The sequence below is a fragment of the Cydia fagiglandana genome, chromosome 26, assembly GCF_963556715.1.
Source record: "Cydia fagiglandana chromosome 26, ilCydFagi1.1, whole genome shotgun sequence".
Classification (NCBI taxonomy): Eukaryota; Metazoa; Arthropoda; class Insecta; order Lepidoptera; family Tortricidae; genus Cydia; species Cydia fagiglandana.
Window position 1 is genome coordinate 3702665 of NC_085957.1, and position 25224 is coordinate 3727888.

Consider the following 25224-nt stretch of genomic DNA (forward strand, 5'->3'; position numbering starts at 1 on the left):
ATACATCAGTTTTTGTACCAAAAATATGAGTATTTTCATTGTCGACATCTAGCATCGAGTAGCGGAATTATCAGTACTGCTACTTGACAATAGATGTAGCGGCGATCGAAAAGTATAATGCTCAACAATTTTCAGCTAATATTATAAACGGATTAACCGGAAATCTATTTTCAACTCCTTCTGCTTCTAATATTAGTTGTAAATTGTTGTTCAATACAATTTTTCGGTCGCCACTTGAGAGACATGTAGTATCGAGTAGCGGTACTGATAATTTAGCTATTTGATGCTAGATGTCGACTATGAAAATACTAATATTATTGGTACAAAAACTGATGTATGGAGTGAGCACTCTTGTCTTACTATATTTCTCTATGGTGGGACCCACTTTGCGAAACTACTGAAGCTGACAACTAACCTTATGCAAAGATAGTTCATCAGCAGCAGACTCTATGTCTGCACGTTCGAGTCGCGGAGACGCTACCGCGCGCACCGACGTGCTCGAGTCCAACCTGAAAACAAAACTATACATTTTAAAATAGCTTTTTTTTTTATGAATGGGCTTACTCATGGCCACAGACTAGCCGAGGCGTAGACGTGGCCTACGATGGAGCGAGCTCGCCCAGAAGGTGCCTGTTCACTCTTGATTTGAAGGTTGCCGGGTTATAAGAACACGGAAATATAGACGCCGGCAAGGAATTCCATTCCTTGGCAGTGCGCATAAGGAAAGTAGAAGCAAAGCGCTTCGTGCGAATTGGTGGAATATCTACCAAGTAAGGATGGAAACCGGCCGTGCGTCTAAAAGTCCAATGGTAGAATGGGGACGGTGGAATAGTGAATAGAATCAGGCGTTACTTTGCGGAAATCCATATTAATTAAAAACAAAAATATTACTTTGCTAATCTGCGAAACGAACAAATTCGTAATAACGAAATCGATTCGTAATTCCATCTCATTCACACTTGCACAGTGGGGGGGAGTAGTCAAGGTATAAATATGGCCAACCATTCTAGCACAGTATAATAAAGAGTACTTGGTACAATGCCTCAGGGGCCTATTTTAGATTTAAGCTAGGTAGTTATTAATTTCGTTTAGTTGTACCACTGTATTTATATTGTATGTAAATAAATGATTTATAACCATAAAGAGTACTAGACAGGTCATTCCGTTCCGTTGCCGCCGTTGCCGGGCGTCAGACCGTCAACATCTCCTAAGGATGCCTCGTAGAAAGGCGAAACACGCGTCGAGTATTGTTCTTTTGGTGATGGTTTGTTATATTTACTTTTGCGGTGGGAGGGTGGGAACATTAATTGCATGTAAAAAATACACAAGTAAGTATAACGGGTTAGCACTGATTGACTAGCACGTTATCTTTTCGCGAATTAAAAGTAATATTTTTGGTTTTAATTTATACATTTTAACCCTTTGACTGTCGAGCCGAGGACGTAAATAGACGCGTGCAGCTACAGCCCAGCATCAACCTTCGGGCATCAAATAGAAGTGGTATACGCGTGTCTCCGTGAGGGACAAAACATACGCAATGCAATGATTTATTATAACTCAAGATACCTATGTCAAAGACCTTCCAAAATTGAAGCGCTCACCTTGTGACAAATTGTACAAGATACCTTTACCCTTTAGTCTCGGCCGGGCAAGCAAGCAATGTGCGCGTGCTAACGACCTCCCGCTCACCGAAAGAGGAAGAGACAAGCTCATGTTTCACAACGAGGACGACAAATATGAATGGAATGGGAAAATTAATCAAAAATAACAAATTTCTTCGTATGTACACCGTTTTTTTTTTCCGTTAATTTCAAGGGTGCATTTCTGAGCTTAAATCAAGTAACTTTCTCAAAGACACCGATATTCTAATTAACTCCATTTCGGAGATAATCAATAATTTATTTTTTTCCTCTAAGGCCTCTACAAGTGTGTACACTTGCCTTAGGGCCGGTTTACATATTGATTAGTATTTAGAATGAGTTCATACATTTGCTACTAAACTTAAGTACAATCTCGGTCGATAGATGTACGAAATGACATTGATATGTCACAGATTTGAATTGTTTAGTTGAGTTAAATGTAGTGCCCATGTTACAACAACGCTATATGCTACATTTAATTAGTTTTTAAACATATTTTTTTTTCTAAAAAAAGCAAAAAAAAAATTTTTTTTTGAGATATAATATAACTATGCCATTTAGTTCTCTTAAACGTACTTAACCATACCCTGAAGTTAACGGAATTCAATAAAAACACGGTGTATAGAGAAAAATATGGAAGTATTTTTGTGCTCTTTATAGTATAACCTATCTATAGTTATCATTGACGAAATGCGACACTATAGTTGGTCGAATTTATTTGTTGGCCACCATAATGCATACTAAATTTACGGTGGGGAATAAAAAATATGTGAGACTGCGACAAGGACAAACAATAATAGCGCTTTCGCTGCTACTCCTACTGAAAGATACATAAGACTATCCCGTTTTGTCAGTCCCCCCACCCCTCATGTCTGATCCAGTTAAATACTAGATTCATGGGGCATTCCGACGAGGTTCACGATGACGCGCTGCTCAAGTTAAGCCCCCTCCACACTCGTGCGCGAATCGCGGCGCGAAGCCGCGAACGCAAGTGTGGCGTCGATTTTCGCAGACAGCAAAATCGACTCCACACTCGCGTTCGCGGCTTCGCCCGCGATTCACGCGCATAGTCTGGAGGGGGCTTTAGGCGTGACGTTCAAAGGATTAAACAGTTCTGTAAACTGTGCTGATAAATTCCCGTTTTTCTTGGGACCTTGGGAAATTTTAGTCACCCTGAACTGTTGTGTTCCTAGCGATGGTAGTTGCCAGTTACACTGACGGCGAGTACCATTCCAGCTCTTGAACTGACCTTAAGGCAGGCAGAACATGATCCAGCAGCAGGCTATCTTGCTGCCGTTCAGCGCCGCCTTCGAAGGGTGGGGCCTTCTGGCCGAGCACAGATGTGAGGGCTTCCATCAGCCACTGCGCGCTCCACCAGCGAGGGGACACCAGCCCGCCGAACCACTGTCCAACAAATAATACAACTAATTTAAAGTGACACCTATGAAATATACATTTTTGCATATGTGACGTCCCACGGGTAAAAGTACCTTATGGCGGTTGGCGCTTACGCTATTATTAACGCCGCTCCAATATTATTGCGGCGCTATGCGACGTAAGCGCCAGCCCCCGTAAGGTACCTTTTGCCGTGGAACGTCACATATTCTCTTAAAATAGGACTAACGTTTGAAACTTGTTCTGACGTTTTTACGTGACTTTCACATGAATCGTTGGACACAGGAAGATGAATGAGGTATGATCCGGCCTGTCTTGTTGTAATTTTTTATGCGGCTGTCCTTTTATACACGGTAGCCAAAAAATTTCCATTCCCGTTGCCTGGGAGGTTTTCGGATTATACTGAGCATCTTTTACTATGAGACCAACACCGATCCCGCGAAAAAATATATTTTTGGCCACCCTGTATGTTACAGGCGTCAGCATAGGTTTTGAGGGGAATGATTGGGCGATTCTCAGAGATGACCTTCGGTGCCTGACTTCGGTGCCAAAAATGTTTTTTAACTTTTACGATATGAGACTTTATTTCCTAAAATCTACCTCCTCCTGGCCTCCATTAGAACCTTATAGTTTTCAAGATATTTGAGATTTAAAAAACACCGAAATCATGTGCAGGCACTGAAATCAATTTGCGTCACCGAATTCAATAATGCTTACACAAAAAACACATTTCAGTTTTATATCTCAATTATATTTCATTTTAACCATATTTTTCATTCCTATTTGATGATAAGCGATGGCTACAAGGCTAATGATCTCAAAAGCTTACATAAATTTTATAAATACACACTCAAGATTTAAAAATAACAAATTACGGCTTGTAAATCAACATCTCTAGAAGATATCCCACACTATATGACTGTCCTCATATAATAGATAGTGTAGGGTGATGGGAGGGGGAGTCCTGGTACGAGTTTTAGACATGTCAACCACAAATTCACACATTATAATAATTTAATTATTATAGCCATGAAAGAGAAGATGTTGTTTCACACAATACGACCGGACACGCATCAAAAAGAAATTTATATTACCTGCACCCGATAAACAATACACTCTTGAGTGGTGTTCAATGCTCAAAGAATATTTAATGTACTTATAAAGCAATATGATGCAATACGGAAAACAAGTATTTTTTAATAACAGAGTTTTAAAGCGTGAACTCCATCAATTTAAAATTATAGTACGAGTAGTGTTTGAAGATCTAATTATCAATTAATTATGATCTCCAGCATCCTCAAACACTTGAGCTAATATATTTAGACATAAAGACATAAGACAATGAGGATTGATAAAACATTTGCTATATTCAATTTGTGTGCTCAGTGCCTTTGACGCGATCTCGACATTAGAAGGCCACTTTATTTTTAATCCCTTGTTCTGTACATCCTGTCCCTTGGGTGCACCATGCATATTGCATAGTACTTACATACACAAGTTATTTTAAAAGAAGTGGGATCTAATTGACTACATTTATTTAACATGGCTGACAGGTTTAAAGGTATCGAGGTGTAGGGCCTCAGGTGATACGGATGACAATTAGCATAATTTACTTAATTGGTTTGAAAAAAATATCATGACAGAGAAAGAAACATTGAGTCTATACGTCTGGTTTAAAAAAACTTCTCATAGTGAACTAGTGATTTTGTGTACCTACTATGACTTAATTTACTTACAAACATAATTTTACGTTTATACAACGTATCTTTCACTTTTTAGATATGATAAATTAGTACAAAAAATTAGTTTACAAAGCAGGATTTGAATTCAGTGACCACGTTTTTGATATCGGTGGTCAAAAAATCCACCGAAACCAAGGAAATCAACACCAGCGATATCAAAATTAATCGCTTTTTAGCAATTATAGAAATAGCATGAATGTTACAGAGGATATGTAATAATGGTGGATTAACGTACTTTCGACGATTTCTTAATCACTTGCATAACGATAATTGCACTAAAACTTTCGGAGTAAATTGCACCACCGATCTCAAAAAAACATAGGACCAAACCCACCGATGGACGGAGAAACGTATAAAAAATCACTTTATTATACTGTGACTGTACCTTTACTCTATTCAACGGTCAAGGCACAACTAAAGCATACTATGTTTGAGACACTGAGTTCCTGGTCTACGACTTTAAAGGAGTACCGACATGTTTTGCAAATTACACCGATATCAGTCACTAGCCCGGGACACATCGTAAATTTGGTTTTATTCAATGTATTGAGCAAACACATTATTGTGATATAAAGAATATGATAAGCTAACTAATACCTTATGCGTGAATACACATAATAATTCCGATCTAATGCCCCATCTTGAGTAATAATTTTTTGTTTCATAAAATCTGGGTGCGGGACACGCCCACCGAACATCATTTTTGGCATTTGAATTTTTTTTCTTGTATTATATAAATAATAAATAAATAATTAGATAGTGTCCCAGACAGAATATAAGCTGAAGATCATGCCTAAATTAATTCAGATTTATTCAACAATAAATTCAATCAATTACTGCCCCGGACACGTAAAAATGGCCCTCCTGAGAAATGCCTGATTACATTAGGACCCCCCCACATCTGGCGTCTTTCGAGCGTCGGCGTCTACAATTCTATGGCCGACGTCGACGCAACGTCGACGCAGCGTCGACGCAACTGCGCAGCGACGTCATTTTCCATAGCGCTGGACCGACGCCGACAGACGCCGACGCTCGAAAGACGCCAGATGTGGGGGGGCCCTTACATACACGGCTATTTACAGTACTAATTGCAAAGCGGTAGTGAATTAATGAGTGAATACGACTTAAAAATTAAATTACACATTAAGTACCTTGAAGAAGGAAGGTCACCACTGAAGCGGTGGTGGCCGAGTGGTTCTGACGTCCGACCTTCAATCCAGAGGTCATTGGTTCAAGTGGGGAGGTCAAATCCTGGCTCGTACTAATGAGTTTTTCGGAACTTACGTACGGAATATCATTTGATATATACCACTAGCTTTTTGGTGAAGGAAAACGTGAGGAAACCTGCACACATCCGCGATGAAATTCAAAGGTGTATGTGAAGTCCCCAACCCGTATTGGGCCAGCGTGGGGACTATAGCCTAAACCCTCTTGTGCTTGAGATGACGCCTCTGCCCAGCAGTGGGACGTATATAGGCTAAATTATAATAATAAATAAATAAATATTATATATAGGACATTCTTACACAGATTGAGTTAAGTCCCACAGTAAGCTCAAGAAGGCTTGTGTTGTGGGTACTCAGACAACGATATATATAATATACAAATACATAGAAAACACGCATGACTCAGGAACAAATATCTGTATCATCATACAAATAAATGCCCTTACTGGGATTCGAACCCAGGACCATCGGCTTCGCAGGCAGGGTCACTACCCACTAGGCCAGACCGGTCGTCAAATAATACAAAAAATAAATAATTATAATTACAAAGTCGCCATTATATGACATGTTGTTACATAAGATAAGTAGAGGCTATATTGCTATAGTTCGTTTTTTTTAGCATTAGAAATAAGGTAAACAATCTTGATGTGTCTTTTAATTGAAAAACACATTTTAAAAATAGGTTACGGCAAATATGTAAAAATTATGAATCTAATACGATCATTTATATTCTTCTGCTTTCATAAGTAATGATTTTTGATTTTTAAAAAGCGTTTTTCAATTAAAATACATGCCAAGATGGCTTACCTTCTTGTAAGTTCTTTCTAATGCTAAAAAAAAGAACTATATAGTATACCAACCTGTTGTGCCAGTAGACGCGCTATGGTTTTCGTGTCGGTGAGGGTGCTCGGGGACAGGGTGATGAGCCCCCAGCCCTCCGAGTACAGTCCTCCCCCCTCCACCACCACCACGTCAAGTTTCGGGAGGGGGTAGGAAGTGTTCAGCTCGTACGCGAATTGTTGGATGGTTTTCTGCACCCATTCTAGTAGAGGTCTGTAAAAGGAAATCTAGAGATTAGTTTTTGCAAGTTCATTTGGTGCATCAAACACAACCTACTTGTAATTTTTTATTATTTTAGATCAATGCTTTTAATTGTAAAATTATTAAATACAAATAGGAACAAATTAGTAAGCTGATATTTTCATTTAAGCTTATGTCGTAAACACGACACGCACTCTAACACTATAATTCGTTTTTATTTCGCATTAGAAATAAGATAAACAACAAGACAAATACTTTTTTTAAATAAGTTACGGCAAATATGTAACAATTATGAATCTAATACGATCATTTATATTCTTCTGCTTTCATAAGAAATAGTTATTGATTTTTAATAAATATTCGAGAGGTTAGTTTGTTAGGTGAAGTTTTATAGTTCGTTTTTTTAACATCAGAAAAAGACTACGCGATCTTGACGTGTCTTTTAATTAAAAAACCGGGCAAGTGCGAGTTGGACTCGCGCACGAAGGGTTCCGTACCATAATGCAAAAAAAGCAAAAAAAAATGGTCACCCATCCAAGTACTAACCCCGCCCGACGTTGCTTAACTTCGGTCAAAAATCACGTGTGTTGTATGGGAGCCCCATTTAAATCTGTTTTTAGTATTTGTTGTTATAGCGGCAACAGAAATACATAATCTATCACGGTTCGTGAGATACAGCCTGGTGACAGACGTACGGACGGACGGACGGACGGACAGCAGAGTCTTAGTAATAGGGTCCCGTTTTACCCTTTGGGTACGGAACCCTAAAAACGCGTTTTAAAAATCAGTAACGATTACACCTGGACGTAGTTACAGGTAAAAGCTCCAATCCACAAAAAGTTGATCGAAAGTTATGGCAATTTAAAGTTTGAATCGGTATTCCTCTATACTGGTAGATATTTTTTATACTATTTGTAGGGATGAAAAACGAGCCAAATCGCCTTTTATATATTTAGACATACATTGTTCATTTTCATGCAACATTTGTTGAGATATTTGACCAAATATAGGGTTGGATCCTTTTCGTAAAAGTACACTTTTCATGGACACTCGTTTTTTTTTTAATTATGCAATAAGGATCCATTTCAATAAAATTGGATAAAAATCATAAATATATTACTATTTAAAACAATTTTATTGAATTAATTATTATGTATTATTTTACCATAAAAAATGAAATTAGTTTTGCTAAACAGTATTAAACCTACTAATGATCACAAAATTTCTTAAAAATGACCTGTAACCGTTTTAAATTTAGAGTTCAAAATTTAAAAAAAAAACGTACTTAATTCCTGTCTCACGATTAAATTTGTCAATGCGCAGCAACACTATGACACGAACAGTGTTGCAAGTTACCAAAAAGAGAACAAATTACCAAAGTTTGGGACTTTATAGCCATTTCCGTCAGTAGCAAAAAGCGGCAAATTTAAAAAACGTAGGCACGGGGCGTTATCGTCCCGTAGAAAATTTGAATTTCACGCCTTTTTTTACTGAGAAAGTTGTTTGACATACTATGTATAACTTGCTAAAAACTTAGGAGACGAATTCAAAATATATTTAATTATTTTTGCGTGTTTTATTATTTATATATGATCAAAATCTTATTTTATTATTTTAGTGATAATTTAACAGTTATAGCTGGTGAAACAAATCTTGTCAGTAGAAAAAGGCGCGAAATTCAAATTTTCTATGGGACGATAACCCTTCGCGCCTAAATTTTTTTAATTGGCGCTTTTATAAATACTGACAAGATTGGCTTGACCAACTATAATACCGCGTTGGGTCGTTTTTATGTTTACCGTTAGATAAAAATTGTAAGTAAGTAGTGTCAATAAAAAAAAAATGGTTTGGGTTGTTGCACATTTTGACAATTATTGCATAATATTGGTCCAAGCCAATACTTACAGTCAAAAATTAGCAGTGAGGACTTGATCATAATAGTTAAAAATAGCGCCATTAGAATTTAGAAAGGAATCTTAAAAATATAGCTGGTCAAACAAATCTTGTCAGTAGAAAAAGGCGGCAAATTAAAAAAAATGTGAAGTCAGACCGTGAAAAGTCTGCAGCGATTTTGACAGCCCACACGCAGTGCAAGTGTCATTTTAAACGTCAAACTTCTATGAAATTATGACGTATAAATAACACTTACACTGCGTGGGCTATCGAATCCGCTGCAGACTTTTCTTGGTACAACCTATAGATGCGAAGGGTTATCGTCTCATAGAAAATTTGAAATTCGCGTCTTTTTCTACTGACAAGATTTGCTTGATCAAGTACCTACATGGATTGGCTTAAAGGGCTCGTAACCAGGCCATAATTGTTAAAAAAAATACCTACATGGATCGTTTGTGGTGATTATTATCACACCAAAGTAGAATTTACAACAGCTCTTAACAAAGTGGTCCAAGTGAGATGAATTCTTTTTGCTGCTTATCTGAAGGATTTTAGTTTAGTAAATTTTGTTTCTCAAAAGGATCTAAATGAATTGGATCATTTTCGTTAGTAATATTAAGGATAAAAAGTGTGAATTACATTTTCTTAAAAATGATCCAAGCAGGTTGGGTTTCTTTCGATAAAATAAATGTGGAGCAGTTCCGTAATTGATCGAATATAACTAAAGGTTCCAAGAGAAATGGATACTTATAAGCGAATATATATTTTAACCCGTCCTACATGTGGGATGGTATCCCATGTTGATTAAAATATGAAAACGCAGTGTAAACTGGGCCTCTTTTTGCTGAATGAAAATAGACACCATAGAGACCTCTCTGGTATACTTAACTCATGTTTTGGTAATTTTGTGGATTGGATCTTTTACCTGAAACTACGTCCACTTATGAAAGGAAAAGAATGTAAATAATCGTATGATTCGTCGACGGCTACGTCTGGGAGGACATCATCATCATCAATTGTTACATATTTGCCGTGACTTATTTTTCAAAAGTCTGTTTCAATAAAAAGACACGTCAAGATTGTTTACCGTTTTTCAGATGCTAAAAAAACGAACTAATAGGTGATATGGTCAACATACGAAATTCTCCGAAAAAGAACGGAGACTGAACGCGGTGCTGAATTGGTTTAGATACAATATAGACGTAAAATCTTTTTCGCTTTTCGGTGAAGGAAAACATCGTGAGGAAACCGGACTAATCCCAGTCCCAGAGGGGAAGGTCAGATGGCAGTCGCTTTCGTAAAAACTAGCCTACGCCAATTCTTGGGATTAGTTAGGGAGCGTCATATTTATAACTATGAAAAATCTTACCCAGCCTCATCCAATATGACTTGCTGATCGCTGTAGAGACTTATCTCCGGCGGGGGCATCATGAAATCCTCCTCATCTGTTGTCTCGGTACTAGATGGCGCTACTTCCGTAGAGGGGGTGGGCTCGGGTGCGTCGGTGGGGAGGGGGGGCTGCGCGCGGCGCTGCAGGCGGCACACCGCCACCGACATCATGTGGGGGGGCATCGGGGGGGACTGCGCGAACTCGTCTTGGAGCTGGAATGTGACAAATATATTGTATAGGTATTCATCACCCCGCACTGTACTAAATGACACCTGTCAGCGTACCCATCGAGTTTTTAAAAATACTATACCGGGTGTGGTCTGTAACACGAGCAAACAATTAAAACATAGATTGTACTCCTCAAACGGTGACACTTTTGTTCAATAACTTTAAAAAATTATGAAGTATTTAGGGTCCCTATTTTTCATACAAAATAAATATTATCTTCAATGGACGCCATCGCCACGACATACCTATCATTGTATTTGACGTTGCTTGTCACGCCTTAGTCATAACAAAATTCGCAATACATTGTGACTTAGAATAAACTTTAAAGTGTATTAAAAATCAAACCACAAGTTATTTTTAAAAGTAGCTGAACAAATGTTGGTCTGTAGGAATGAGGAGGACAGCCTACAATTTAATTTTTTGCTCATATTACAGGTCACACCCGGTAAATTAACGAATATGGATTTGACCATCTAGCATGAATTGCACAGCCCTCTAGCACGAAAACGCGCGACTACAACTTAAATTCGGCGGTGTAATATACAGGGTGGCTAAAAATAATTTTCTATGGGAGGATAAATTATTTTTCGCGATTTCGGGGTTGGTCCCATAGTAAAAGTTGCTTAGTATAATCCCAAAACCTCCTTGGCAACAGAAATGCAGTTATTTTTTAGCCACTATTCAAAATTTCAATACTTATACATACCAATCGATGTCCTAAATAGAATCCAGCTTCTTCTGTCGCCACTATTGGCATGTTTGTTAAGGAAACATGGAATCTGAAATCACAAACAGTCGGTAGGTATCCTTCATTAATCCGTAATAGCCATTTTTTTAGGCTTAGGAAATTTTTCTAGTAGGTATCAGTGGCGGCGCGTCAAACATATTCATAGGCAAGCCGGGGCTAATTTGGCTCACATATTTCTTTTAGAACTCTGCTCAAACGTCAAAAAACAGGCAAGCCGGTGGGAATCGGCTTTTATGGACGCGCCGCCACTGGTAGGTATATTATTCTTGAAGTCATTTTAGGTCATATTAACTCACATTTATCGCGAATCTATTTTACTACCTTTATTTCGACACAGGTTTCACTGGTCGTGTCGCTAACTTTCATTCGGCTCATTTTAGGTCATTTAAAGTATTCAGTGACAGATCCAGGTGGTTTTGTATATGGTTGGTTAATCAATAAATGTTACAACTACCCGAAAATGTACATATGATTTGTTTACTTTTATTTAAGTACCTAAAGATACAGAGTATAGTTATAGGGTGGTTTAACTCGTTTAGCGAAGTATGTTGTAAGTTATAATACCTGTCTCTGACGATTGTGAGTCGGAAGGTGGCTCGGAGATGCGGCTCGTCCAGGCAGGGGAACGCGGAGCGCGCGTGCGTCAGCCAGAATCGTGACACGGCGCAGCGACTGAAAAAAAAAACCGGACAAGTGCGAGTCGGACTCGCCCACCGAGGGTTCCGTACCTTTTAGCCCCCCCCCCCACATCTAGCGTCTTTCGAGCGTCGGCGTCTACAACTGTATGGCCGCGCTCGACGCAACATCGACGCAACTGCGCAGCGACGTCATTTTCCATAGCGCTGACCAGACGCCAACGCTCGAAAGACGCTAGATGTGGGCGGACTCTTAGTATTTATTGTTATAGCGGCAACAGAAATACATCATCTGTGAAAATTTCAACTGTCTAGCTATCACGGTTCGTGAGATACAGCCTGGTGACAGACGGACGGACGGACGGACAGCGGATCTCAGTAATAGGGTCCCGTTTTTTACCCTTTGTGTACGGAACCCTAAAAAACAGTAACAACGAATACTGTAGCGGACTGACATTTATGAACTAGCTAACTCCATTAATATTAACCATTCGTATGCCTTGTCCCGTGTACGTACCACACAATTTGGGCTGTAATTTACAGTTACAAGGTTATTAATTCAGTAGCAAATTTTTGACAAAGGCACACGAAGGGTTAAGAAGCTACTTATTACTAAAATAAATACCTACAAGAACAAGTTTATAAAGTGTTTTATTGAAGGTCCTACATGGCGCAGTTGGTAGGATCTTCAATCCTACATGGCGCATTTGGTAGGATCTTCAATAAAACACTTCAAAATCAATCAAAATCTGCAATATATCAGAAATCGCAATCGCAGATAGAGGCGGTTTGTCAAAGTAAATTATGTAGCCACTGTAAATTTACTGCTATCTTTCGACAGAAGATTAAAACTGTTAAAACGCCATTTGACTTTGATCCTTATTCTTTCACTGATATGTGTTAATTTGTTAAATCTTGAAATTAACGCCATCTACTCGACTGTAGGCGAAAGGTTATGGCGCCACCGCTCGAAAAGATTGCACCATACCTTTGGCCTACTCTCGAGTCATCATCATCATCATTTCAGCCTATTTACGTCCCACTGCTGAGCACAGGCCTCCTCTCATGCGCGAGAGGGTTTTTGGGCTATAGTCCCCACGCTAGCCCAATGCGGATTGGGGACTTCACATACACCTATGAATTTCTTCGCAGATGTATGCAGGTTTCGTCACGATGTTTTCCTTCACCGAAAAGCTAGTGGTAAATATCAAATGATATTTCGTACATAAGTTCCGAAAAACTCATTGGTACGAGTCAGGATTTGAACCCGCGACCTCCAGATTGAAAGTCAGACGTCATATCCACTCGGCCACCACTGCTTCTCACTCTCGAGTAGATGGCGTTAATATGAATATTTATAGTGATCATATAAGGGCTCCGTTTTTTCCTTTTGAGGTACGGAACCTTAAAAATTAAGCTTAATCGAGGTCTATAGCTCACTGAGCCACTAAGTGCCACTTCCCACTAACCCGGGGTTAACCGGTTAAACCGTTAACCCCGTGTCCAATTGTACTGGTAACCATGGCAACTTCAGGTTTAACCGGTTAACCCCGGGTTAGTGGGATGGAGCAAGTGGGCCTAAATATAATAAAAACTCACTGTCTATTGTTGCCAGCCAAGAAGAACCCTCGCTGTTTGTCATTCCTCTCCAGTTTCGTGATGAAGCGGAGACTGAGGGTGTAGTTGAACTTTCGCCGGAGTTTCTCCTAGAAAAGTAAACAAATGAGACTTATTATGTGTTCCGTTCTACGTCGGAGATCTTTATTGAGAAAGTAACGCCTCCAGTGACCGATAGATGCCGCTAGTGTCTATGTAATCGCTCCGCCCCACGCCGTGACGTAGTTCCGCTTCCCCTCCCTGCAAACCGTTGCTCGCTTCCCGCGACTCGCCGCCGCCATGTCATTGTTTCGTCGACCGCCTTGACCGATGGTCCGCAAATTTTTTTTGCGAACATTTTTGTGCTTTAAAATTTCCGATCCAAAGCTTGTTCGATTAAATAAATATATACAGCTAACACTCAAGAATATTGACCCACTCACTTTAAAATCTTGTAATGTGACGACCCACGGGTAAAGGTACCTTATGGCGGTTGGCGCTTACGGTATTATTAACGATGCTCCAATAATATTGCGGTGTTATCCGACGTAAGCGCCAACCGCCATAAGTTACCTTTTCCGTGGAACGTCACCTGCATTTGTTCCCATTCCGTGGGTGAACAAAGAACGCGACTCACGTTAGACTGGACCGCAGCTTCCGGAGCCCCCGGTTTTGAACCACAGTTCTAAACCCTTGAAAAACTCACCATTAACTCAATATAAGTCTGTTCAGCATGCAAGTAATCCAGCACTTTAGCGACTTTAGGCCCCAAAGAGCCCCCAGGTTTGTACCACAGTCTTAAACCCTTCAAAAACTCACCTTAAACTCTATATAAGTTTGTTCATCTAGCGGGTAATCCAGCATTTTAGCGACTTTAGGCCCTAAAGAGCCCCAGTTTTGAACCACACCCTAGAACAACTAACCTTAAACTCAATATAAGTCTGTTCAGCAGGCGGGTAATCCAGCACTTTAGCGACCTTGGGCCCCAAAGAGCCCCAGTTTTGAACCACACCCTAGAACAACTAACCTTAAACTCAATATAAGTCTGTTCAGCAGGCGGGTAATCCAGCATTTTAGCGACTTTGGGCCCCAAAGATCCCCCAGTGTTGAACCACACCCTAGAACAACTAACCTTAAACTCAATATAAGTTTGTTCAGCAGGCGGGTAATCCAGCACTTTAGCGACTTTGGGCCCCAAAGATCCCCCAGTGTTGAACCACACCCTAGAACAACTAACCTTAAACTCAAAATAAGTTTGTTCAGCAGGCGGATAATCCAGCACTTTAGCGACTTTGGGCCCCAAAGAGACCCCAGTTTTGAACCATACCCTAGAACAACTCACCTTAAACTCAATATAAGTTTATTCAGCACACGGATAATCCAGCACTTTAACGACCTTGAGCCCCAAAGATCCCCCAGTGTTGAACCACACCCTAGAACAACTAACCTTAAACTCAATATAAGTCTGTTCAGCAGGCGGGTAATCCAGCACTTTAGCGACCTTGGGCCCCAAAGAGCCCCCAGTTTTGAACAGCGCCCTCTCTGTGACGTTCATGTCTCTCACATTCAGGACTACGAATGTGGTGTCGCGGTCCACTTTGAAGTCGATTGATACTTCGCCTGAAAAAAATTAATGAATAATTGTACAGTCGCCATCAGATATATCGGAGCGGCCAAGCTGTTCACAATATCTGAACACGCACTCTAACGCCCTGACAATAGAGGCGTGTTCAGATATTTGTGAGCGGCTTAGCTGCTCCGATATATCTGATGGCGACTGTACAAAGGTAATGTAATAATAGATAGTACTTTTTTTGGGGTGCAACCAGATTCTATAGTGCTTCAGGATAAATACAGAAGGTGTTTTTAAGGAGGAGACTAGACGCACTTTCTCACGATTCGATAAAAAAACCACTAAGTACCGCGTGGCTCACTCCGCGATTTCGCCGCTTTGCTATAGGTAGCTTAAAGTACATCCGTTCCACACCAATTTCGGTGGCTGGCCATAAGCCGCGCGTGGCGCTGACGCAACCTAGCGGCCGCCTGTCCTGATCGTAACAGACGCGTTTTGTTAGAGAGTGAGTCTTCTGTGCCTAGTACTATTATTTATTCTGTGCCACTACCAAGAGTCTAGAACACTCTCTTACCTCTCAGCTCGCCGGTGGTCAGGTTGGGGTGCAGCCAGAGGCTATAATGCTTCGGGATCAGGAACGTCGGCAGCCGGGCGCCGCGCCACGGGAATATGGCACCGTTGGTCGCTATGCGGTCTCTGAAACATGACCCCAGAAATATGAATAACATGACACATATAATATGGGTTTTATATACTTTCGGATGAAAGAAGCGCCTGGCGTCCGTTGCCTCGTTGGGTGGATGACATTCGGAAAATCGCAGGGCACTTTTGGATGATACTAGCCCAGAGCGGCTACCGCGAAAACCGAAATTCGCAAATTGCGGGGATCTTTCTCTTTTACTCCAACGAAGGCGTAATTAGAGTGACAGAGAAAAATCCCCGCAATTTGCGAACGTCGATTTTGGCGGTTATAGCCCAGAACCGGGATAAGTGGCGTACACGAAGAGAGGCCCAGCATGCTCAGCAATGGGCGACTGAAGGCTAAAATGATGATGATAATGATGGAAAAGATTCAAAGATTTATTTGCTCAACATAGGTAAGTTACAAGATGTTAAATAAATGTTTCAGTATCACTATATCGTGCCTATTGTTAAAAAAAGTTAATGTTTGACTTACTTGTTAGCAGCAGCGGCGTTGGCATCGGATCCTGCCGTGGGCGATCCGGGAATCAGAGGGTTCTCACCCAGGCAGGGGCAATCTGTGGAAAGATAAACATGAAGTTGGTGATAGTTACCTACATACCTACTCGTAGAGATGTAATTGAATTAATATAATTGGATGAATTTTAATAACACAAAAGTGTATAAGCATATACAACAATCAGAACGTACGCAAACATAGCTCCGAACACACCGGAACTATTGCCTCGCGAGGCTTGACTGAGTTGACTTTGTCTACCACTCGTGGATCTAGACTTACCAGGTTGCTCGCGTATACAACAATCAGGGCGCTCGCGAAAATAGCTCCTAGGCCAACGGCCGCGAGGCAGACCGCACGTTGCTGTGAGCACACTGCGACAGGTGCCTCGCGGAGCTCGCGCGTCTCACGCGTTATCTGTGTCTGTCATTCGCCCAATCAAAGAGCGCTCGCGAACATAGCTCCTAGCCGCACGTCGCTGTGAGCACACCGCGACAAGTGCCTTGCGGAGCTCGCGCTTTATCTGTGTCTGTCATTCGTCCAATCAAAGACAGGTCTAATAGATAGCCTAATATATAGCCTAATATATATGGTCTAAAAGATACCTGGTTGAGGGCTAGCGTACACAACAATCAGAGCGCTCGCGAACATAGCTCCTAGGACAACGGCCGCGAGGCAAAGCGCGCGCCGCTGCGAGCACACCGCGACAGGTGCCTCGCGGAGCTCGCGTGCCTCGCGCGCCTTGTCTGTGTCTGGAATATATTAAAAACAGAGTTTACGTGATCGAAATGCATGAATAATTCAAATTTCCAAATTAAAAACATATTTATTTCATAGCTTGGATGTTACATGATGAAGTACAGTGATCCCCATACTAGGCTTAGCCTGTGACGTGGGGATCTAAACCAAATACAAATTATTATTAAATCTAGTACATTAAAATTAAAGCTAAGAATTTTTATAATATTGGTAGAGAATGCTTTTGGCATTAAGTCCGCCTTTTGTACGATAAGTTTTCTTTTGTGCAATAAATAAATAATATTCAACCGATTCAATAACAGTCGGACGGCTCGTGCTTTGCTGGTAATTATTATGTCAAAATTAAATATTGAGGTAATTAAAAACGCCTCGAGTAGGATTTTAATAGCAGACAATTGCCTTGTATGAAATTTATTTGTTGACCGGGCGTTAGCGAAGGTCTCCGTTACAGATTGGCCAAAAATGCTTTGCTACAGTCTGACAAAATAGAGTAGAAATTAAAAAATGTCAACACTGTAGTGTCGTCCCTTTCAAACCAATTTATATAAGAAAACAGGACGACACTACAGTGTTGACACTTTTTAATTTCTACTACTCTTTTTGTCAGACTGTATGTTCGGATGTTCTCTGCAGGTCGCATTTTTCAGCCGATTCTCATGAAACTTTGTGAGCAGGCTCGCTTCCGTAGTTAGATAGTTTTTATAAATGTTAGTGGTAGGTTAGTGGTGGTGGATTTTTAAGTGGTAGAATTTGGCGTACCTACAGGGCACGGCATTCTCCTGCCAGCTATGCGGTCGCGGCTGCCGCTCTCGCATTGGACTTACTAGTCATTTGTGGAGTTCCACGTTTTTATGGACGCTGTATAAACCATCATTTTATTGATGTTACATGACAAATAATCGCCTGCAGTAGGGTCTATTGAGTTCGCTGTGTTACCGACTCAACGATTATTGTCCGACTGTCAGTCTATATTGGTTTAACGCATTCACTGCCAGGGGCCGGTTTCTCAAAAGCTTGCAACTTGTAATACAAGCGGATGTCACTTTTGGACAGCTTTTGTTAGAAAGGGACTTCCACTTGTAGGTATTACAAGTTACAAACTTTTGAGAAACGGGCCCCAGGTGGCGTAAGAACAAACTTGTATGACGGTGAACGCACACGTGCGTCGGGGGCAGTGAATGTGTTAAGTTCAAACTTACCGGCCAGGAACGCGACATCGTCCAAGTCTTGATCCACCATGTTTCGCCAAGCAGCTGCTGAAAGCAACATATTATCTGATTATACGAAGGACTTCCTTAAAATAATATACAAATATGAACTTCATTCCAAACTTTGACAGACTGACAGTAATTTGACACATAGGGTCGGTTGCACCAAATTGTTCCTGTCGTTAAAGAGTTCGCTAAATTTTTATGTATGGAAAGTTCCATACTAAAGCGCCGGAGCGCGCCGAGTGACGTTGATCAGTCTGTCAAGTGCGGTTGGTGCAACTGGAACTAATGAGGTGAAACAAATATTATATTTATACACGGTGTTTGTAAGGGCCACCCAACACTAGCGTCTCCCGAGCGTCATGGCCACCAGAGGGGCTTCAAGTGTATTGTCGGCCTTTAAGATGGGAGTACGCACTTTTCTTGGAGGTTTGAAGGTAGTATATGTCCGGAAATACCGCGGGCGACGGTATTTCCAGACATATACTACCCTATAGTTGACACAACGTCAAAATGTGTCAACTATATCATCGTATAGTTCAAATAGTATAGTCAAAATGTGTCAATTATAGGGTTGACACAACTCGGAGCAATGCAGAGCCGAACGGAGCCGAATTTTTGCCCGAAGTCAGGAGTGTCTCCGCACTGATAAAAGCTGGTACATACCCTTGGCTGAGCCGTTGCGGTCGGGCTTGTATTTGCCGACGGGCTCCATCTGAATGCCGTCCATCTCACGCCGGGACCGGCATGCCTACCGCAACCTGGAACGAGGATACAGTCAGCAGCAGAAGTTGCTAAGCGGGCCAGGTGTTCAAAATTATCTCGACGCGACCTTATTGTTACTCCTTGGATATCACGGGCCTATAATCCCGGTATCTTGATAAGCTTGCGTGGGGACACAGATCCAACACGTAGAGGCCCCTTGGAGAGCTTTTATGTCATGTAGAACGCCTGCTGGAACCCGTTCACAGGTGCAACAATAGACACCCATAAACCGGCCTCAGCAGGCATTGGGACTATTGTAGAAAAAGAGAACAGTATGTCATTATTGTTACTATTGTTATGAGACTAAGAGCGTTTCAAGGTAATTTTGAACACCTCACCCGCTTAGTAACAATAGTAACTTCTGCTGCTGACTAGGTACATCCATTAAACATTTGATTTATTGTTCTGATGATTGATCCTATAGCTTGTATTGTGGTAGAGTTAAGCCACGAAAGTCTGCAGCGATTTTGATAGCCCACGCGGTGCAAGTGTCATTTATAAGTCATAATTTCATTGAAATTTATGACGTTTAAAAATTTTAAAACGCACTGCGTGGGCTATCAAAATCGCTGCAGACTTTTCTTGGTCTAACTTTACATCCATGAAACATCTGATTTGACGTCCGGTCTGGCCTATTCGGCAGTGAAGCCTATGAATCCGATGGTCGTGGGTTCGAATCGCAGTAAAGGATGACTCACGCTAGACCGGGCCGTGGCCGGGCCGGAGCTTCCGGAGCTTCGTTTTCTATGGAGAGCATCACGTGATCACCGGGGCTCGGGCGTGGCACGGTGCGGGCCCGGCCCTGTCACGGCCCGGAGCCTCCTGACAGCCCGGAGACCCAATTTTTCTCTTCGGGTGGTATTCTACTAGTTTAAGATCTTTGTCCAATATGCATTGCGTCTCACTCTCTCATTAAGCAAAATGTGAGACGCAAATACACATTGGACCAAGATTGGACAGATGGAATACCACCTTTCACAATATACATGCTCGGCTGCGTCGGGATATATTTGCCAAATTAAGAGGATTGCAAAACGTCATAAATTTGTTTGTTAAATATGATGGTATAGCTAATTCGTTACTTGGTCGGTTTATATTAGGTACTTGGCGTCAGCCCATCGACTTCCCATACTATGATAAATTATGAACGTACTTGTTACCAACATTGAGGCATAGAAATAATCTTATCGAATTAAAATGACTGCTGTTGCATTTTGGCAACACATACCATACTTGCTTTCAACTTAGACGTATTATACTTACTGTTTTTAGGTTGGTATTATCGGTAGTAAAACGTCAATAACGTCATTTTAAATTGTTGTGAACGTGGAAATACGTGTTTATTTTTTATTTTGATTTAGACAAAATACTTTAGTTGTTATTAAATTGGGGCAAAATCTTTATGAAAATGTGAAGTTTGTGGTGGGCGTGTAAGAAGACTAACTACTGACATATTTTTGGCCAGATTTCCACTTGATCCGAACAGGTCGGTAAACTGATGTTTGTATGCGATATTTGCATTTTAGACCGGCAACTGATTAAAAAAGAATGCGCGAGAATTCATAAGTGCATATTGTAATTTGCCTACTTGTATAATAGACTATGTTACTTTTATCATGTAAAATAAAATGATTTATATAATGCTTTCTTTTATTAATCCACGTGATTTATCGATATCGATAAACAGTAGGTACTGGAAGTGTCGAGCCCTAGCGTTGTTTTTTTTGTGTTGGTAGTATTGACATGTATTTGGTGTGTTGGCACAATGTACGTTCATAATTCGGTTCAAGGCTTATTCGAGAGTGCAGATTCTTAAAACATAGTGATTTAATTTTCTTTGCAGGCGTCTTTGATATAATATAGGTCAAGATTATATAGGTTGGATAATGTCTTGATTTATTTTGTGAAATATGGAGGTGTTGCTGAAATGTATATTAGTCGGATTATATTCAATGAGACACCTACTGATGTTACTGCACGTAAAAATGATTTAATAATGAGCATGTAGGTTTATAATGAACAGAGTTCGGACTATTTATCGCAAAAATAAATATTGTTTAGAACAACACGATACAATTTTTTTAACAATTTTGAACTGCAGTTTTTTGACTACAATCTGGAAATTTTATAAAGATACATAATATGAGTTTAATAAACCTAGTCCTATTTTGAGATATAAATGATTTTTTATCGTTTTGCGATGGTTTGTCAGATTACTGAGTAATAAATATTAAGATAGAGTCTGTGCGGAAAGAGAAGAGTCGTGGCAGAAACGGGAACTAACATTTTAAATTTTATATGGCAATCAATCCTTTGACACCTGTCTTGTAAAAAGTAAACAAACTTCTGTCAATGTATATTTTTATTAACAAAAACCGCAAGTTTTATGTATAAAATATTTTCAAAACACGATAAAACCGTACATAAAACCACAAGGAAAATTATATTTAACATTGTTCGGTTTTGTCAGCGGGAAGAAAACGGCTAAACGCCGACTATCGACTTACAAAAAGTCGCGGAACGTGTTTCCGCTATTCGCGGGTATTGATGTTGTATTTAATATTAAATAATTACCTATTTAATAAGCCCCCTAAATAACTTGTCTCTGGTACATAATCGGTAAGTATATTCATTCAAAATATATTAATTTTCATAAATATGCATCATTCATGATCTTTAAAATAACTGACAAATAGTCTTGATACTTGCCATTTTATGCATATTTATATGTAATTTCTTTTTCAGGATTGTGTAAAAGTATCTACGGTATCTAGAATAAAAGACCGCTAAGTAGGTGATATGCAAGAATTCGTAATCTACGTGCCGGATTCAAGCACATCCAGTTCAGATGAAGATAGTTCTATGAGTATCCCTGGTTGTTTTGAAGGTGTGCCCTTATTTTACCGCCAAATTTTTTGCAGAATTTTGTTATACAGAAAATTATTAATAGAATAATCGAATCACACATTTTTGTTACAATTAATTCTGTTTCTTCGATTATTCATTTCAAAGAAACATATTTTGTAACTTCTGCAGAAAATCTGCAGAAAAATTTACGGCAAAATAAAGGTAAACCCGTTTTGAAGCTAGCTCAAACATAAAGTGACATTGAATATTTTAATTCAGACTTCGATTACAAAGAATAAAACTTTTTCTAATAAAATATTTCTTTATTTGTAAGTTCCTTTACTAGGTTCTGAATAAAACTTTTTCTAATAAAATATTTCTTTATTTGTAGGTTCTGTTAGTACATAATACAAATGTACACATACATTACAAGTCAAGTTTACAATGGGTGAAATATATCCCAGATAAAATTACAGTTCTATTGCCCAATTTCTACCCGATCTACCCGGTTTTAATAACTGTTGGACTGCACAGATTAGGCAGTACATAAATGAGACTCGTATCTTGTTTAGTACTAAAATTACAGTTGTATTGGGCAGATTCTTAACTAGTTTTAGCAGTTTTGTCAATCGCAGTCACTTTTCAGTATCTGAGATATAAAAACAAGTGTGTTTTAAAAAGAAAACTGGTGCCTGCGCTAAATCAGAGCATTGATTTGACGAGCCGACACCACCACCACCAGGCTCCGTTTAGTAAGCCGTGGTAAAAAACCGGAACAAAAGGGATTCAAGTATCATGACCTTTAGTGTCGTACTATAATCACGTGACCAGTGTTGTCAGCATAGCAAAAACCAGAAAATAGCACTGGCGCGCCCTCAAATCCCACGACTCTTCTCTTTCCGCACAGACTCTATTACTAGTTTTTCTCACATTCCAACTTATTACTTAGATACTTTTTATTTCGTACGAAGTTAGTCAGTAAATAAGAACAAAAAAATTATACTCATCCTTTTCTTTCGGGTGCTAGTACTAGTGTAAGACAAAGATAGTATGATTCTCTCTATCTATGTTTGAAATAAGACAGTCCTTTGACAAGCTATAAAAATACAGAGAGGCATATATTGAGTGTTAGAGAGGCAAAAATCGAAATCCTGATTTTCGTGATTCGCAGTAGGTCCTGGGGTTAGTGGTAGTTACGCCCCCTACGCAGAATTTTACGTAATATTCCCTCTTTCCTGCCTAAATTACCCAAAGCTACCCAAAGGCACTAACTACTGAAATAATTCAATAAAACTCTTCGTATATTTATTTTTATTTTTATTTTTCTATATAGTCACGTCATGCATAAAATCTAAGTGGCACAAAGAGCCATGGAGCGCGCCATGGTCGGCATCAAACTACAAGATCGAGTGAGGAATGTAGAGATTCGACATCGCACCAAGTTGCAAGAAGTCGGATACGTCATTACCAAACTTAAATGGAGCTGGGCGGGACAAGTTGTCAGGCAGAGTGATGGCAGGTGGGCCAAAATGTTAACGGAATGGTGGCCGCATACAGACGAAAGGAGTGCCTGGCGTCCGTTAGCTCGTTGGGTGGAAGACTGCGGGTCACTTCTGGATGAGATTGGCTTGGGACCGGGATAAGTGGCGTATTCGAAGAGAGGCCTATGCTCAGCTCTCTCTTTGGTCGGTCCCTCATGTCTGAGGATCGTGGTCAGTATTAGGGTTGCATCTGGAGTGGATGATCTGTCTCGACTATGCTCAGCAGTGGGTAACAAAAGGCTGATATGATGATATAGTCACGTCACTCGTAATATGAACTGCCTGAAAAAATATTAAACTTGTATACATTTGAACTTCTAAACTAATTAGTGGCTTACAAAATACACCTACTTTCCAAATTCGTTATCTTATACTTTTTGAGTAAAATAGCTGTGAAAATAGCTGGGACACTTGGGACAGATAGACAGACAGACATGACGAAACTGTAAGGGTTCCGTATTTGCTATTTTGGCTTGTTTTTCACCAGAGGAAAGTAGGTAAGTGAGTGAGTAAATAGTTTATTACAATTCTATGTTAGTGTAACGAGCTTAGTAGTTTTTATTTACTTACTTATTTTATTGAGTGCGCACCACCGACATTTTTAGTGCTGTATTGTATTCGCTGTGGCCGAAAACAGCTTGAAGATAATTATCTTATATCGATACTTTAAATTTTTGTTACATTCTCGCAGCCATTGTAAATTTCTTCTGTTTTAAACTCGTTTCTTATGCGTTCCTGGAACTGAACAAATCTGAACTGAACACATGAACACTGAAGAACGTCGGATTGATGGGAGAAAATAATGTCAAAACCCGATAAGCTGAAAAATCTACAATTGTGGAATGTAACAAAATGCATTGGGTATCACTACAGTTTGCTGAAGGCTACTTAAATATTCCATAATATCAATATCCAGTCAGGAAAACGGGAACTATGTTTGTATGGAGAATCGGTCATTCCCTTTCCTCTTAATAGCTTAATATGTTTCGGCACTTGATTATACATATTTATTAGTAGGTACATGCATTGTATTTCCATATCTTACCTTAAGCAGAGATCCAGAGTTTTTGTTTTTGTTAAACGTTGTTTAATTCTGCAGTGAACGGCTTCGAAAGAGTCTTGGGTCATATCAGTACATAAAGCTCTTTACATCATGCTGTGTATTCTCATTTTTCCGAACGTGTCGACCAAAGTGCATGTACGCCCCATTACCTAGAATGTGCAGTAGCCTCTTCATCAGTCATTAAGGCAGCCAGGGCCAATATTTTGATTTTATTATTTCCTTCCATATCCGCTTGCTTTCGATCGAACCATTTTTTTCAATCTGATTGACATTTATTATGACATTTGTCACGAACAGTCAGCTCGGACGTCCCGGTCAGCTCGGATAGTGCTGGGCAGTACTCGAGCCCTTACAGTCCTCTGCTTGAAGACTGAGTTGAGTTTTCAGACTCTTATAATTAAGTTTAATTTCGAGTTCTTTTCAACTAGATAGAGACCCAAGTCTCTTGTAGAGACTTGAGTACTTTTCAGAGAACTCTCGTTTTTTACAAAAAAAATCTAAATACATTGTCTTTATGTATAATTTGTAGATAAGATGCGTACAGAAATCATACAATTACGATTAATTTATTTACTGTTATATAGGAAATACTTACAAAATTGTTCACGGCGTCTTTATTTGAAGGCTCCAGTCCTTTTGAGTTGCTCTTAAAAAAGACTACAAAGGACTCGACTTGGAAGAAGTTTTAAAAGCGCAGTCTTGTAAAAAGGAGCTGTTCTTCTAGCGTGAGTCA

At 39.9% G+C, this 25224-nt stretch overlaps 1 protein-coding gene and 1 long non-coding RNA gene across 2 annotated transcripts in view; both read right to left on the reverse strand.

Annotated features, from left to right (window-relative positions):
* Positions 1–19037, reverse strand: part of LOC134677579 (uncharacterized) — a 37228-nt gene extending 18191 nt beyond the window's left edge. The window contains exons 1-13 of the mRNA XM_063536057.1: positions 18942–19037; positions 18264–18320; positions 16911–17057; positions 16285–16366; positions 15682–15803; positions 14982–15154; positions 13538–13644; positions 11868–11975; positions 11262–11334; positions 10307–10539; positions 6864–7056; positions 2890–3044; positions 416–509 (exon numbers count right to left, since the gene is read on the reverse strand). Of these exons, the coding sequence (XP_063392127.1) occupies positions 416–509; positions 2890–3044; positions 6864–7056; positions 10307–10539; positions 11262–11334; positions 11868–11975; positions 13538–13644; positions 14982–15154; positions 15682–15803; positions 16285–16366; positions 16911–17057; positions 18264–18320; positions 18942–19005 (1608 nt within the window). The 5' untranslated portion in view covers positions 19006–19037. The remainder of the gene's footprint in view (positions 1–415; positions 510–2889; positions 3045–6863; positions 7057–10306; positions 10540–11261; positions 11335–11867; positions 11976–13537; positions 13645–14981; positions 15155–15681; positions 15804–16284; positions 16367–16910; positions 17058–18263; positions 18321–18941) is intronic.
* A 4154-nt stretch (positions 19038–23191) lies between these two features.
* LOC134677617 (uncharacterized) lies at positions 23192–24921 on the reverse strand. The gene is made up of 2 exons (XR_010100060.1): positions 23999–24921; positions 23192–23710 (listed from the first exon to the last, which is right to left on the reverse strand). It is a non-coding gene; the product is annotated as an uncharacterized LOC134677617 (long non-coding RNA).
* Between the last annotated feature and the right edge of the window lie 303 nt (positions 24922–25224).